This window comes from Lycium ferocissimum, unplaced genomic scaffold (genome assembly GCF_029784015.1).
Source record: "Lycium ferocissimum isolate CSIRO_LF1 unplaced genomic scaffold, AGI_CSIRO_Lferr_CH_V1 ctg8759, whole genome shotgun sequence".
NCBI lineage: Eukaryota > Viridiplantae > Streptophyta > Magnoliopsida > Solanales > Solanaceae > Lycium > Lycium ferocissimum.
In genome coordinates, this window is record NW_026727415.1 from 40,206 (window position 1) to 56,589 (window position 16,384).

Sequence of the window (16,384 nt, forward strand, 5' to 3'; positions counted from 1 at the left end):
GTTAGTGAGTAAGTGTTGTCATGTGTTTAGTTTGGTAGTAATTAGATCAGTTTAATCATAGTTAACATGTATTAACATCTGATTATATCCACTTTAGCCCATGACGAACTAGTCGTAATGATAGAATCATGTATTAGATTTCATCTGCTTAGGAATCAGGCTGTTAGAAAATTTATTATGCTTGCCATGTATGAGTTATGCTATACATGATAAATGATTCTTTTGGTGTCTACTATATGATAAGGTTTGTTGAGGATAAAAGGTATTAAAATGTTATTCACGTTTGGATCTGTGACACTGTTTTAATACAAAGACATGGTTATGTGTTTGGTATTTTTGTTAGAAATTATAAGCTTAAATTATGACTCTCTGCTTCTTTACTGAAATCAAGCTAATTCCTTTTATTCATGTCAAGTGCATAAACTGTTTACTCTTTCTTTAGATAATATACTGGCATTCTTCATTTTTACATGAACATGAATCTGGTTCAGTAGGTGTCTTTGTTAAAAAGGGGCTATGTTTTAAGTTAAAAATCCTCTTTGCTTCTTTAGATATGCAAACAACTGAATATTAGTTCTTTAACCATGTTTGAATGCAAAATGATTCTGGAGCCTTGCTTCACTCTCCAATTGACTTGTTTGAATCGTTAAATTGTTAAAAGAAAAGAATAGGTGACGGTAGAATTTTTTATGCCACTGTAGTATTAATATCTGTTTTCTTGCAGTGTTGGTTTCGATTTTCAGTTTCCATTGGTTAAATGCCCCAGATTATGTCTTCCTCTTATATAGTAGCCACGAGATGCCTCAATGAATCCTTATATTGTGTGTGTATTTGTTAAAATGTTCCTAAGCACTGTCTTCAGTTAAAAGCCTAGAGATAGACATCATTTGAATTTGGCTCAGAATATGAGTTTCTGTGTTTGGTTTAGAGGAATGGACAATTCCATGGCTTGTTTGAACTTTTGTTTGTTTCCTTTTGTTTATTATCTCAAGCTCCAAAATTGCTTCTGTTAGAAAAAAATGGTCCTTGTGAAGGGTAGCTTATTTCATTGTTTTGGGCAAGCGTGCCTTTTCCCTGGTGATCAGTGAACCATTTAGCTTAGCAGAAAACACATTGGTACTAAAGATTTAATTGATTTTGAACAGCCAAATACTTTTAGCCAAGTTCGCTGCCAATCTGCAAGCTTCTTTCCCCTTTCAAACATCCATATTTGGTTCTGTTTTGAAAACAAATGTAAATGCTGCCTAGCTTGTGGTTGAGTTAGTATCTTGTTAAAAACGGTAACAACCAGATGTTACATGCCGATGGGTTGCAATTATATTTCTTAGGAAACAGATGCTATGTCTTGAATAAGAAACAAATACTACTCCAGCTGCATTTTGGCCATTCCGTTGATTTGTTTTGGCCACGAGTTACTGTATTCTAAATCTGAATTGCTGCTGCGTTTGAACTTAAATTGCTGCTATATTTTGTGGCAAGGAGATATTGCATTTAGGCAATTCAAACCTGAGTTTGGTAGTGATATATCGCCTGCATTTTGAGCCAATTTGTGGCTGCATATTTATACAAGACCCTTGTGTTTGCTGCTGTGCTTTAAGAATAGCTGTTACGTTAATGTTACTATTACATTTGAGGCGCATTGCTGCACTCTTGAGACTATTGTGTTTCTGCCTTCAAAGGCAATTCTTATTTTTTTGATAAAAAAGGTCTACTAAAGAATATGTAATATGAGTTAAGTCTAGAAGGTGAGTAATCTTCTTATACAAAAGGACATGTAAATGTATAAAGTGCAACCTGTCTCTGTCCGTGGCTTGTTTGTTCTAAATTGTTTATTTCTGGTGTGTTTGCCTAATTTGTATATCTTATTTTGTTTAAATGATGAAATTGTGTGTAGCGTATCTTGATTCTTTTCCTTTTATTTTATGCATGACCTTCGCATACGAGTCCGAGGGATTCGTCTTCCGCATTCGGTGTTGGGCCAAGGCCCAACGAAAACATTATTCCTCCTTTGTCCAGTTCTGTCCGCAGCCAAGGGAATAGAAAAAATGAAGTTCTGGGTCAAAGCCCAATAAAAAATACAACAGCAGCAGCAGTCTTAAAAATGGGCTAAGCCCATTTAGCTTATTGACCCTCCTATTTTATTTTTTATGCATTTAATTTGTATCGCATGACTAACTCTTATTTTGTTTTTATTTTCTTAATTTATATGAACCTTAGCAAACTAATAGGATTTAGTTTAGTAATGGGTAGTCAAACTGATAATTAATGCCATAAACTTCTCTCTCTTATGAAATCATGATTTATCCTTACTAGTCTAAAAATTGCAAACGTAATTAATATGTAAGCATAAACTCTAGTATATTTCATAAATAACTCTTCAAGATTGAATTAATCACACATATTTTTAGCTAAGTATATTTAATAAGGAATGATAAAAGGGATAAAGAAAATTCACATTAGCTATTTTGATATATTCTCAAATCGCAAAATCAATTAATATCTCATCATTCGAGTTGTTTTAAATATTGCACAAACCGGCATTTTCGCCTGCTTATATACAAATTATTATATTTCACAAATCTCATTTTATATAGCATTATTATATATTCTCATTTAAAATTTCAACAGTATTTATAAATCTTACTTTAAATAGTATTTAAAGACATCTTTTATGCAACTTATTATTTTTGTAAATCCAATTTTTTTAACAACCTTATTACATTTTTTCTTCCAACTTTAGCAATATTTGTAAGTCATTTTTAGCTTTAATTAATTAACCTAAGTTTGGCCGGATAACCGTAAGTTAACGGATTCTAAAGGATGCCTAACCCCTTCCCTTTAGGATAATATAGAACCCTTACCTAGAATCACACCGGTTAAGCGAGACCATTAACGGAGGTTTAGTTAGTTTTACCTTAGTTAATGTTTAGGTGCCCTAATTGTGTTAAAATCAATTAGGTGGCGACCTTAAACTCCCAAAAATAAATCAATAAATAGGAATACGTCATACTCCTAATTTTGACCCCGGGTTAAAATGGGGTGTGACAACGGCTATCGAGGGTGCTAAGCAGCGTTGATCGGCCACATCCATTTCTTAAGTAAAGGTGATAAGCAAGTTGATCGTGATTGGTCTTGATAGGGGTTGTTATTTAGAAGCGATCGGTGTTCGTTGGACAATGGAGATATACCGAGGTTATCAGAGTACAACTTCAACATCAACACATCAGACCTTGTCTCGGCTATCGGGCGTATCACAGAAGCCAGGTGGCCAAGACCGTTGAGATCCGACCCAGCTCAAAGGGATCCGAGCATGGTGTGTGAGTATCATGAGACTCATGGTCATAGAACCGAGGACTATCGCCAATTAAGGAAAGATGTGGCTCGATTGTTAAAAAACGATCACCTTCGAGAATTCCTGAGTGAGCGAGCCAAAAGCCACTATAAAGGAAGGGAAAATCGCAAATAGGTCGAGCCCGTGGAACCTCAGCATGTGATCAATATGATAATCGGAGGAACGGATACACCACGAGGGCCAATGATGAAAAGAACCAAGGTTTCGATTACACGAGAAAAACGGACCAGGGATTATGTGCCCGAAGGGTCTATTTTCTTCAACTATGAGGATACAGAAGGCATCATTCAACCGCACAATGATGCGTTAGTAATCTCTATTCTTATTTTTAAATCTCAAGTTAAACGTATTTTGATTGACCCAGGTAGTTCAGCCAACATTATCCGATGGAGAGTGGTAGAACAACCGAAGTTACTGGATCAAATCATTAGGTAGCTCGACTGCTCAAGCGGATTCAATATGACAAGCGAAACCACAAAGGGAGAAATTTCTTTGCCAATCAATATCGATGGAACCATTCAGCAGACCGTGTTCTATGTCATCGAGGGGGAGATGAAATATAATGCTTTACTCGGCAGACCATGGATTCATAGTATGAAGGTGGTGCCGTCAACAGGGATACTATGTGGTGAACAATTGAAGCAAGAGAAATGTTCCTAGGAAAAGGGATAAAAACTATCAATCAAAGGCAAGGAACAATCCTTAAAGAATACGGGCTCGAAAAATGTTCGAGGATTTCAAGAGATGATTTCCCCCTGCGATTTTGAAGAAATTCGACGCATTCAAAAACTGATGATCATCTTGTTTATGCAATCAAGAAAGGACACGGGGTTAAATAACAGTTAGTTAAAGCTAATGCGGTCCCATATAGAATGAAGACTGGAGGTGACAATGAGCTCGATAGAAAATTTCGAAGAGGATGATTGCAGTCAAAACATGCCTTCGTCAAAGAGGTAACAAAGCTTTTAAAAATAGGTTCTATCCAGGTAAAATTCTGGACCGGCTAGCTAATGTCATCGACTAAAGAAAGGAAACAAATTTAGAATGGAGGATAAAGATCTAAAGAAAGCATCATCTTTCCATTTTGTGCATTTACCGGATAGAAAGGTATATGCCTACTCCGGCAATGGGGTTAACCTCGGAGGATCAAGAGAACAAGTCATGCCATTCGAAGTTTAAATTTCTTCAAGATAGGTAAAACGATAGAATTGACATGTTAGTCAAGTCCCTGATTAGCAATTATTTTAACATGGTCCCATATAGACATGACAAGTGTGCCACTGAAACGTAAAACCATTTAAAGAGGTGACAATACCTTTGATATACTTCGCAAATACAAATGGCTCGGAGAAATATGCCTCGATAGAAAATTCGGTGGATTGAAATTAACTCGGACAAAATCAAAGACATTGAAACATTGAAGTGGTGAACAATGTAAATTTAAAAGACCTATGGGCGAGTCGAAAAATGCCTTCGTCAAAGACGAGGTAACAAAGCTTTTGAAAATAGGTACTTGTCTATCATCGAAGGGAGAGTAAAATACCGGTCGAGCTAGCAATTTAATGTCGTCGATGGTATCCGCACCTCAAAAAATTAGCTAATTGGTAAGTGAAAGGAACAAATTTAGAATGTGTGTTGATTATAAAGATCTAAAGAAAGCATGCCGAAGGATAAACCTAGAACGTTAAAGTGCCTCACATCAATCGAATGACACACGCGATAGCCTTGACACGCTCTTTCTTCAAATGAATGTTAAGATAATTTTCCTCGAGTGGATTGATCTTGCCTTGAAAAATAAGGTTAAAACATTATTATTATTTTTTTTGGTAAATAAAGATTTTTATTAACCAAAAGCAAGTATGTACGCATTTAAATGTTTTAATCCCACACGGACAAAGGATCCTAAATTATCTCAACAACCTTTATAACAAAATCTCAATACGGGACTTATTGCTACAACATTGCCATGCTTTCCGTGGTTGCAATTCGAAAAAATGCCGGTGTCCTCTCCTTCTCCGGAAAACCGTTGTTTCTTTTATAGACAAAAACATTCTACATATTGAAAGAACGCACACATCCATAGTCTGTTCGTCCATTGAACTTTGGTACCCTTACAAACTGCTGGAGAGAAAAATTGAAAAATTAAGCCCATTTCTTTAGTCTATCACGGGTGTAAAGCCTTCTATTAAGTGCTAGGTAGAGTATGAATACCCACTTTGGGGAGCCTTAATTGTTGCAAATGAACCTTCTCCAACATACATTTACGGTGGCATCCTATAGTTTGAGGTATACTTGCTTAAATGGAGAAGGTGGGAGCAAATTTTTTTCGCAAATTCTTCATTTTCAATTCCTGCTAACTCCAACGTCCTAGCTTCTTTAAAAATCTTTTTTAGCATCCATGAGGCCTGTTGTGGAAAATAGTTCCACACACTTTGGTTCTTGATATAGTATGCATGTACCCACTTTACCCATAGTTTGTCTGCCTTTCTACACAAATTCCAGAGTAGCTTACAGACAGCAGCCTTATTCCAGGTCTGTGCATGTAGTATATTAAGTCCACCCGCTACTTTGGGTAAGCATAATTGCTCCCATGCTATCAAAGCCTTCTTTGAGGCAACTGTATCTCCTGTCCAAAGGAATGTTCTACATATTGTTTCCACTGCTTTTAAAACCTTTTTTAGAAGGATGAAAATTTGGGCCCAGAAGGTTTGTATGGCAAAAAGAACAGTTTTTATAAGTTGCAATCTGCCCGCATATGTTAGCAGTTTTGAGGTCCAGTGAGTGACTCTTCCCATCAACTTATCAATCAAGGGCATACATTGCGTAACAGATAGCCTTTTAGTGCTTAGGGGCACACCCAAATATCTAAAAGGAAGACCCCCTTTACTGAACTGTAGTTTATCCAGGACAGCTTGCTGAGTCACCATGTCTACCCCTCCAAAATAGATTGAACTTTTGCTAGTGTTTGCTCTTAGCCCAGATGCTGCTGAAAACTTTAGGAAACAATCATACACTTTATATATGGACAATTCATCACCCCTACAAAACAGGAGTAGATCATCCGCAAACCCAAGTTGGACAATATTCATTTTTGCACACTTAGGGTGGTGGTTAAAATCAAGATCAGTACCCAGAGGCTTCAATACTCTATTTAGATACTCCATACATAGCACAAAAAGGAAAGGGGACAAAGGATCCCCTTGCCTTAGCCCTTTTTTAGCAGGGAAGGCTTGTGATAGCTTCCCATTAATCACAATAGCATAGTTGACAGTAGAAACACATACCATAATCCATTTAAAACATTATTGCTTAGATTAAAAGTGAATTATCATAAAGATTTTGAGTTGTGTAACATTGCATTTATAGCTGCTACTTTGGTTGAGTTAAATATCGAGTACTGTGAGGTTTCAAATTGTTCTTTTATGCTTCTTACTCTAAGGTCACTCTTTCTATTTGGTGTGTATTTGATGTGTGTGCATGGTGTGGATGATGATTTTGGGATTTTGGGGATCTCATTGTCGGGTGCCCTAGAATCGAAAAATTATGCATTATGGATACAAAGTTAGGTACTACTATAGCTTCAAATCCTACCCTGAAATTCCTTGTAGTGGATCATCAATTTTTGGTTGTGGTGGTAAAGTATTAATAGAGTCCAAAAATCTTGAATCCCTTGAATTATGTTCCTTCAGCAAGTGAAACAGTGAAGTAGAGATTACTTCCACAGCAACAGTCAGGAATTTGACATTGCATTCTATTGATGATCAAGATAGTCCATTGACGCATTATATAAACCAATTCACTCTACTTGAGAAACTCGTGATAAAACAATCTGAGTGCCGTAATTTGCAAGTTTCTCTTCAGCATCTGACAAGCTTTGTGCTGGAAGTTCCCGAAGAAATAGAGGAGGTAAGAATAGATGCTCCTAAGTTAAAATCCTTGGAGTACACAGGTGGCCTCACCTTGTTTCCTGGAATTGAAGCTTCAAAGGAGTTGGAATATGTTCATTTCCATTTATGCCCCAAGATGCTCAATGATCGCTGGTACATTTGGTTAAGAAATAATTTGGAGTCTTTTGCTCATTCCAAACACATAAAGGTTGACTTGCCCAATTACACAGGTAACCTTTTTTGGCGCCCAATACTCCATATCCTTACACTGTTTATTTATCGCATGCCTTACTACATTTCCTTTTTGCCTTAACTTTGCCGAGGATATATACGTATAGGATATATATATATATATATATATATATATATATATATATCTATATATATATATATATATGTGTGTATATATATACATATATATACATATCTATATATACATATATATATATATATATATATATATATATATATATATATATATATTGGAAGAAAGATTCATATTATAATTAGCTGTGTTTTTTACTTATAGGTGACCTTTTGGTTGCCTTTAAAACAAAACTACCTTTTCATGTTGCTTTTTGCAATACAATTTTTTGGTTACTTATCATTGTGAATCGCTTTTCTTCTTATGGTTGCCAGCATATCATATTTCCTGATGAGTTAATAGAGATGTTACTTCCAACATCAATGATCTCAAGAATCTAGAATTGCAAATTGTTGTATTTGCTGCCACTTCTTAACAAATTTTAGATGGCTTTGCTTGGATTCTTCCCGGTTTGGAGACTTTGCCATTCAATTCGAGTTCCATTGAACTCATTGAGGTACTCTAAATCTCCAATTTGCCTTTTCACTTCTAATTCCTTTTGTTTGTTTGTTTGTTTGTTTGTTTGTTTGTTTTTGGTACATTTTACCTTGAAAATTACTAGTGTTGAGTGGGGATTCATGGATTTGGTCATTTGATAGTATAAACCGCACCAAAACCGACAAACCGAACCAAACCGGAAACCCGTTAGTCTTGTTAGCCATTATAGGGTTGGTTTGGAAGTACTTTTCGATTATAGATATACTACTTTTAAATTATGTTTCGTAAAAATATTTAAAATATCCATGTCTTAAAATTGTCATAATTTTTGTTTTCTTTCTTACATTTTGACAAACTAAATAATATTCAAATATATTTCATTATAATCAACATTATATCTACATACCCCTTTCTCCCAAAATCAGGATGCCATTGAAGGTGCTATGGCTATTTGACATTTTAGTTATATTATAAAGCAGAGCTATGTTGATATTTTGTACATTCTAAAATTAACACACGAGAAATGATCGAGAAAAATTATGCTTTCTTAGAATTAAGAACTTTTTGAGCTCCATATCACTGGAAGTATAAACAAAGAGATTACCAAATAATTGTTCCATGCCTTGGTCAGTCACCATGGCGCTGGACCACTTCTTTGGAGGAAACTTTTTGAAATGTAATTTGGAGGAAAGTTAATGCGAAGAGAATGTGTAGGGATAGTTGTAATTTCTTTTATGTAGTTCGGTGTTTTCCCAAGTAGCTTTTCTAGAGAAGTGTCTCACTTTCCTTCTGTGAATGTCCATAATGCTCTCTTGACAACTCTATGCTTTACCTTGTGAAAATTGTAATCAGCATTACTGTGACTATAAATGAAAAAGACTGGTATCTCAACTATGGTTCCTTGCTTGGAGGGATCGTTTGCAAATTTGAAGTATAGGTCTTTCAGGGCTTAACTGTTAATTAGGAAATTACATGTGGTAATCTGATATGCCTTGGATAAATTAAGAAGTTCAGACTCACTGGCTCGAAAACAAATGCTCAAAAAGTTCTTTTTCAAACTGCTTATGGGAAAACAAAAAGAGTTTCTGAGACATATATTCTACGATTATCAGTTGTTTCAGTGCCAAAAACTGGAATTCGGTCTAATAAAATGGAAAATGGAAAAGAAAAGAAGCATATTTACCTGAAATTCCAATATCAAATCCGAAAATGAGGCCGCCTAATGCAGCAACAATGCTAGTGATGAAAACAGCAAATGTTATCTTCGTGTTAAAGCGGTTATCGCTAACTTGTCCATAAACAGCCATGCCGGCAATTGCCATTTTTCCTTCTCAGTTCTCAGCTACTTGAAGAGATCTAAAACAAAGTATTCTACTTCCAATATTGGTCTATATATAGAATAGCTTCACATATATATGAACACAAAGTTATCCACTAAAGTAGGCACGAAATTGCTAATTAATGGCGTATAGAAACAGAACATGTGCCGCCTCAATAAATGAAAATTACAAGTCTAGACGTTTTAAACTTTGTTATAAAAGGAAGTGATGAAGGAATTTCTGGTGAGTTCTGTCAACCTCCTCTTTTATGTAGCAGACCAAGAGAAGGGTAGGTAAAATTGATGGAAATTAGGCATAAACAGCGGAAGTAAATAGCCAGGATCGAACTTGCATATAATATAGACAACACAAAATCGAGATTTTAATCAAAGCATAAAATTGATACTTATCTCTTGAAGCATGAATGCGACCACGTGTTCATCCTTCTGTTCCACAGTCTTCTGCTGTGTAACCTGAATAATACCAGAATTTGCAAAATTCGTGTGGGCGAATTTCTATGGAAAAAGTGTAGAAAGCCATCACCTTCTTATCGAATAAGAGCCATTTATAACTACAGGTTTTAGGGTTTACACCCTTTTCCCAAACTTGCTAGGTCTTACTTTTCCACCAAGAAATAGGATTCCATTTAATTCTTTATTATTCGGGCACAACAGGGACCATAGAATTTAATTACGAGGCTTCCTATTATGAAATTAATTCGAAATATCTGAATTAATTCTACCATAATAAATTACGAATTATTCTACTAAAAATTCATAATTGCACTCCTCAGTCCAATTTCGAAATCTTTCATTAAATCTTATTTAACTCCCCATGTTAAGATTACAGATATCAATCAATTAAATTAAATTACTGACAATTTAATTCATTGACTAATTAAATCCTTTATACTTCCGCTTAACTTATTTCATGTGACGGATACAAAATCCACCTGCTGGGTTTTCACATGAAAACTTATAAGAATCCATAAAGGGTATCATCAATCTCAAAGTCGAGACATGAATTCTATCAACTAATTATTATTTCGCAAATGTATTTTGCCATTATTCAATTTACCAGGAATACATAGACCCACAATTGAGTCGTACCTTTTAATAAATCAAAATAATGAACAAATCACATTGATCATAATAATCATATAAAGATTAAGAGTATAAGTACATTTAATGAGCTAGAGAGGTTGTTTTATATATTCAGTACAAAAACACTTATCTCTACTTGGTCCGTTTAATACACACAAAATGTACTAGCACAAAAAGTTGGAATAAGCTCATTCCCATAATCAAGATAAATTATATTTAATCTTGTGCTACAATCATACCGATAGATTTGTCCAATTTCCATCTTAGATTGTGAACATAAACTTTATACTTATAAGAACCGATGATTTAATCTTCCGTGTATAAGCTAAACTCTATATGCTAAATCATCTACTATATAAGTAAAGGATACACATACTAGTACATGATCTATTTAACTATTTATTAAAAATTGAATAAATAATCACTCTATAATAAATACTATATCCAAGCACATGATTAATAGTATATAGCCCAACAAAAATATCCACCTCTTCACCATGCTTAGTGGTCCTACCGTTGGAATATCCGGGACGAATGGTATAAGGTTAATATCCAATTTCTGAAATTAAAAAAAAAATGCAACGATAAAATTCAGTTGTGTTAAATGCGAAAGAAGTTTAGTTAGTACGTTGTTGAATAACAGAAGATGCACAAGTTGAAAAAGTTCAGAACCGCTTGTTGTGAAAATTGATGTCTACTTATTATCAAACTTTTCTCTTGATATCCTTTATTTCTAAAATTGGGTATGTAGTTTTACTGTATTCAAGGCTGTATTTAATTTGGAAAACTCCCCTTACACAGAAAAATAATGGCAGGATGAATTTATCGTTAAAAACAATAGTGACTTTGTCGTCGCTTGGCTTGAAGCCATTATTCCTTCCCATAAGAAATTTTATACAGTACCAAAATTCCCCTGTTCTGACATTTCCTTGCTCCCAGAGGAATACAAGTTAGCAAAACTCTGATTCTAAACTTATTTAAGAAGTGCAGACGAAACTCAAAGAAATTAGTTTCGCTATTAACTGACGTGAAATATCTCCAGTATTTTACAAGAGGCATCTCTGCATACATGTTTATTGAGATGTTAGTTTCATATATTATCCTCTCTACTTTCATCTTTAAAATATATACTACTCCCTCTGTTTCAATTTATGTGAACCTATTCCCTTTTTAGTCCGTGCCAAAATGAATGACCTCTTTCCTAATTTGGAAACAAATTCACTTTATGAATGATTTAATATTCAAGACGTATTTTGAACCACAAGTTTCAAAAGTCTTCCCTCTTTCTTAAATGTCGTGCCCAGTCAAATGGGTTCACATAAATTGAAACGGAGGAAGTATCATTTTTGGCAAGCATTGCAGTGTTAATCATATCTTACAAGTATTTGGGTTTGAGATATTTCATGAGCTATAAGAATTATGCAAGGAAATCCCACTATGACATCAATACTTAGCAAACATGAAGCTTGTTTTCATTAGTTTTTGGCATAAGGAAAAATTACCTTCTACATGATACACTCAATACAATAAACTAGATAAGTACCCTGACAATACGACAATGCTAGTCCCAGTAATAATTTTGGCATGGAACGTATCATACTATCATCAAAATAAATTACTTCACAACCACTTGGTTTCAAAGTTTATTCATTTTCATACAAAGACACCTCACATATCAGGGATTATATAGCTCGCCTTACATGAGTAGGTGGACGTGGATTCATTGATGATAACCTATTAGAGATGAAGTGCATTGTTGGCCTTGATTTTGGAGTTTCAAGCAAACAAGAACTTGCTAGCTTGATGATAAAAAACAAAACCTCTTTTACTCTATCTTCAGGATACGGAAGGCGTTCGTCTAGCAAATCGCTAAGCTGCACATGATCTCTAGTCGATGAATTTGCTAGCACAGTAATGTATTCCCCAAGATGCTTTCCTTTGATTATCTCCAATACTAATACTCCAAAGCTATAGACATCACACATTTGTGTAACGCTCATTGTATATGCAAGCTCTGAAACAATACAATTTCCAAAAGTTATAACAATTTAAACGTGTAAATGAGATAAAAACAATGTAGAGTGTGTTTGGCTATAGTTCATGAAGTTTCAAAACAAGGATAATAAATAAAGTTAGACCTTACCAGGTGCAACATAGCCATACGTGCCTGCAAGTGTAGTGCAATTGGATGAGTCTGGCTTGAGAAGCTTAGCTATGCCAAAATCTGAAACACGAGCTTCATACTCAGAATCAAGCAAAACATTACTGCTTGATATGTCTCGATGAACAATCAATGGTGAACAATCTTGGTGCAAGTAAGATAAAGCATAAGCAACACCTTTGATGATATTCACCCTTTTAAGCCAATCCAATTTCTTGGACTCAACTTCATTGCTCAAAATACTAGACAGACTCCCCCTCTCCACATACTCGTAAACCAACAATGAGTTTTGTGCATTCGAACAATAGCCGTAGAGGTTCACGATGTTCCGATGCTTAATCCCAATCAATGCCCTTACTTCATTCATGAAGCTTTTGGGATGTTTATTCTCAAATGAAGAATGAAGTCTCTTCACAGCTATATTCCCTAATGATGGAAGGTTTACCTTGTAAACGCTACCATGCCCTCCTTGCCCGATGCAAAATGTAGCATCAAAATCCTGTGTGGCGTTTAAGATATCTCTGTACAATGCCTTTCCATCTAACATGGATATCGAAATCCAACCATCATCACGTCTTTCAACGTCTCTAACTTTCCTTCTTTTATCACACATAAAGAGAACACCAATGAAAGCACAGAGTAGTACTAGTGCTCCCATAACAGGAAGTACAGTGATGAGGATGAGTTTACGTCTCTTCGCCACTGACTGCTTCTTCACCACAGAAGATGGCCTTTCGCAAGGCTGGAGTCCTGTTACATTGCCGCAAAGACCTTTATTGCCCTCCAAGGAGGCATTGATAAAAGCTTTATTATTAGGGATTGGACCTTCCAACTCATTGTATGACAACACGGCATATAGCAAACTACCAAACTTTCAAGTTCTTCGGGAATGTGGCCGGAGAGGCCATTGTGGGAAAGATTTAAGCTTACCAAGCTCTTCAAATTGGCTAGATAAGGGGTATTTCTCCAACAAGATGATTATGGCTCAAATCAAGTGCATTAAGCTGAGTTATCCTCCCTATCTCCATTGGAATTTTCTCCCCAAATTTGTTGTTGCTCAGGTTCAAAAAAATCAAGTGCACATAATCTCCTAAAAAAATTGGGATCGACCCATTCAATCTATTACCTGATAGATCAAGGGACTCTAATTTTGTCAGTGACCCAAGTTCCCCGGGTATATTGCCAGAAATGTTGTTGTTTTGCACAAAAAACTTAACCAAAGAGGTTAAATCTCCAATTTCCTTAGGAATCTGCCCAATCAAATGATTCGATGAAAGATCAAGTCCAAGAAGCCCTTTGACATTTCCAATCTCTGGTGGTATGCTACCACTAATGTTATTTCTGGCTACCCGCAGATCAGTCAAATTCTTGCATTTCCCCCAATTGTTGCCGAGTTCACCATGAAAATCATTGTCACTCAAATCAATGAACTGAAGCTCTGGATAGATGCCAAAAACTTCAGATAAATTCCCAGTGAAACTGTTGTTATTAAAGCGAACCCTTTTGAAACTAGAGCACTTCCTCAAGCTACTTGGTATTGGACCTGTTAGCTTGTTGCTAGCCACCGTGAAGTTCTCAAGTTTCCCACCTTGGCAAAGCTGGTCTGGCAAATGGCCTGAAAGTTGATTTTGATTTTAGTTTTCAAACTCCAACTCTTGGAATGAGGTTTTTCAAATTACCTAACTCACTAGGAATGAGAACCGTAAAGTTGATTAGATAAAACTTGGTGCAAGGTTTTTAAATTCCCCAATTTAGGAAGACCAAAAAGTTGGTTAAAGGAAAGTCGAACTTTGAGCTAAGTCGCCTAGAGTAATTGGAATTGAACCGGTAAGCTGATTATTGCATAATTCCAACTCACTGAGGTTTTTCAAATTCCCCAATTCACTAGGAATGGGACTAGAAAGTTGGTTAGAACAAAGGTACAGAATTTTGAGCTTACTTAAGTCGCCAAGAGTAATTGGAATTGAACCACTAAGCTGATTATAGGATAATTTCAGATTATTGAGGTTTTTCAAATTCCCCAACTCACTAGGAATGGAACCGGAAAGTTGGTTAGAAAAAAGGGACAAATTTTTTAGAGTAATTGGAATTAAACCGATAAGTTGATTATTTGATAAATCCGCATTGAGGTCACCTAGAGTAATTGGAATTGAACCAGTAAGTTGATTATCTGATAAATTTTGAGCTCGGTTAAGTCACCTAGAGTAATTGGAATTTTTCATTATTGTATAATTCCAAACAACTCCCAACTCACTAGGAATGGAACCGGAAAGTTGGTTAGAGAAAAGGTGCAGAATTTTGAGCTCACTTAATTCGCCTAGAGTAATTGGAATTGAACCAGTAAGCTGATTATCTGATAAATCCAGCGTAGTGAGGTTTTTCAAATTCCCCAACTCACTAGGAATGGGACCAGAAAGTTGGTTAGAATAAAGGTACAGAATTTTGAGCTCAGTTAAGTCACCTAGAGTAATTGGAATTGAACCACTAAGTTGATTTTTGTCTAATACCAGCTCGGCGAGGTTTTTCAAATTCCCCAACTCATTAGGAATGAGACCAGAAAGTTGGTTAGAGAAAAGGGACAAATTTTTGAGCTCACTTAAGTCGCCTAGAGTAATTGGAATTGAACCAGTAAGCTGATTATTGGATAATTCCAAATTTCTGAGGTTTTTCAAATTCCCCAATTCACTAGGAATGAGACCAGAAAGTTGGTTAGAGAAAAGTTGCAGAATTTTGAGCTCACTTAATTCGCCTAGAGTAATTGGAATTGAACCAGTAAGCTGATTATCTGATAAATCCAGCTTAGTGAGGTTTTTCAAATTCCCCAACTCACTAGGAATGGGACTAGAAAGTTGGTTAGAATAAAGGTACAACAATAATTTTGAGATAATTCAAATCAACGAGGTTTTTAAGTCACCTAGAGTAATTGGAATTGAACCCTAAGTCACCAAGTAATTGGCCGATTATTGGATAATTCCAAATCACTGAGGTTTTTCAAACTCCCCAATTCACTAGGAATGGGACCAGAAAGTTGGTTATGATAAAGGTACAATATTTTGAGTTCAGTTAAGTCACCTAGAGTAATTGGAATTGAACCACTAAAAAGATTGTTCACCGACAAGTCAAGATAGACAAGATTAGTGAGCTTTCCAATTTCTGGTGGGATGGTACCAGAGAGTTGGTTCATGCTAAGATCAACGAATTCAAGAAAAGGGATTGATGAAAATGGAAAATCATAGAGTGTGCCAATGACACTACCATTTGTAATATTCAACTTGTTTACCCTACCATTTAAGCATTTAACTCCATACCAATCCCTGCATGCATCAGTACTTAATGTCCAAGAAGCCAATAAGGAATGATTCTGGTTTAGGAGAGTTGTTTTCCATTTGAGGAGAGCAGTTGCTTCCTCAGTGGAAGCAGAAGTAACTATGAAGAGATATAAGAGAGTGGAAAACTGAAGGAAAGAAAATATTCTGGGAACCATCATCATGGCTAAAAGAATTTAGTTGATGGTTTTGGTTTGTGAAGAACTTGTGCAGGACAGAGTTTTATACCGCAGAATCATTATAATAAGACTTGTGAGTCAATGGAATTTATTTCCAACTTGTCAAATACGGTAGAATTAGAACGACTTGGAAGTCAATAAGTCAATGTCTCACCGTCCATGGAAGTATACCAACAAATTAAAGGGTGTTTCCATTGTGGCCCACTCTTAAAGTTGGGAGATTTCTCAATTTAGTCTAAAGTCATTTGGTAATTG

The 16,384-nt window shown here is 35.6% G+C and overlaps 3 protein-coding genes and 1 pseudogene across 3 annotated transcripts; 1 reads left to right on the top strand and 3 right to left on the bottom strand.

Moving 5' to 3' along the window:
- The first annotated feature begins 6,819 nt into the window (after nt 1-6,819).
- On the top strand, nt 6,820-7,552 carry LOC132045954 (uncharacterized; annotated as a pseudogene).
- A 4,361-nt stretch (nt 7,553-11,913) lies between these two features.
- Nucleotides 11,914-15,491, bottom strand: LOC132045956 (probable leucine-rich repeat receptor-like protein kinase At1g35710; the record flags this gene model as incomplete). The annotated part of the gene is made up of 3 exons (XM_059436519.1): nt 11,914-12,477; nt 12,607-14,239; nt 14,963-15,491. Coding segments are annotated over 2 exons (1,197 nt in total), but the record flags the coding sequence as incomplete, so codon positions are not given.
- On the bottom strand, nt 12,146-13,461 carry LOC132045955 (MDIS1-interacting receptor like kinase 2-like). The gene is made up of 3 exons (XM_059436518.1): nt 13,458-13,461; nt 12,607-13,374; nt 12,146-12,477 (listed from the first exon to the last, which is right to left on the bottom strand). Exons 1-3 carry the CDS (start codon nt 13,459-13,461, stop codon nt 12,146-12,148), a joined length of 1,104 nt encoding a protein of 367 aa, XP_059292501.1.
- A 74-nt stretch (nt 15,492-15,565) lies between the features above and the next one.
- Nucleotides 15,566-16,164, bottom strand: LOC132045958 (probable leucine-rich repeat receptor-like protein kinase At1g35710). The gene has a single exon (XM_059436520.1). It carries the CDS (start codon nt 16,112-16,114, stop codon nt 15,566-15,568), a length of 549 nt encoding a protein of 182 aa, XP_059292503.1. The 5' UTR covers nt 16,115-16,164.
- Between the last annotated feature and the right edge of the window lie 220 nt (nt 16,165-16,384).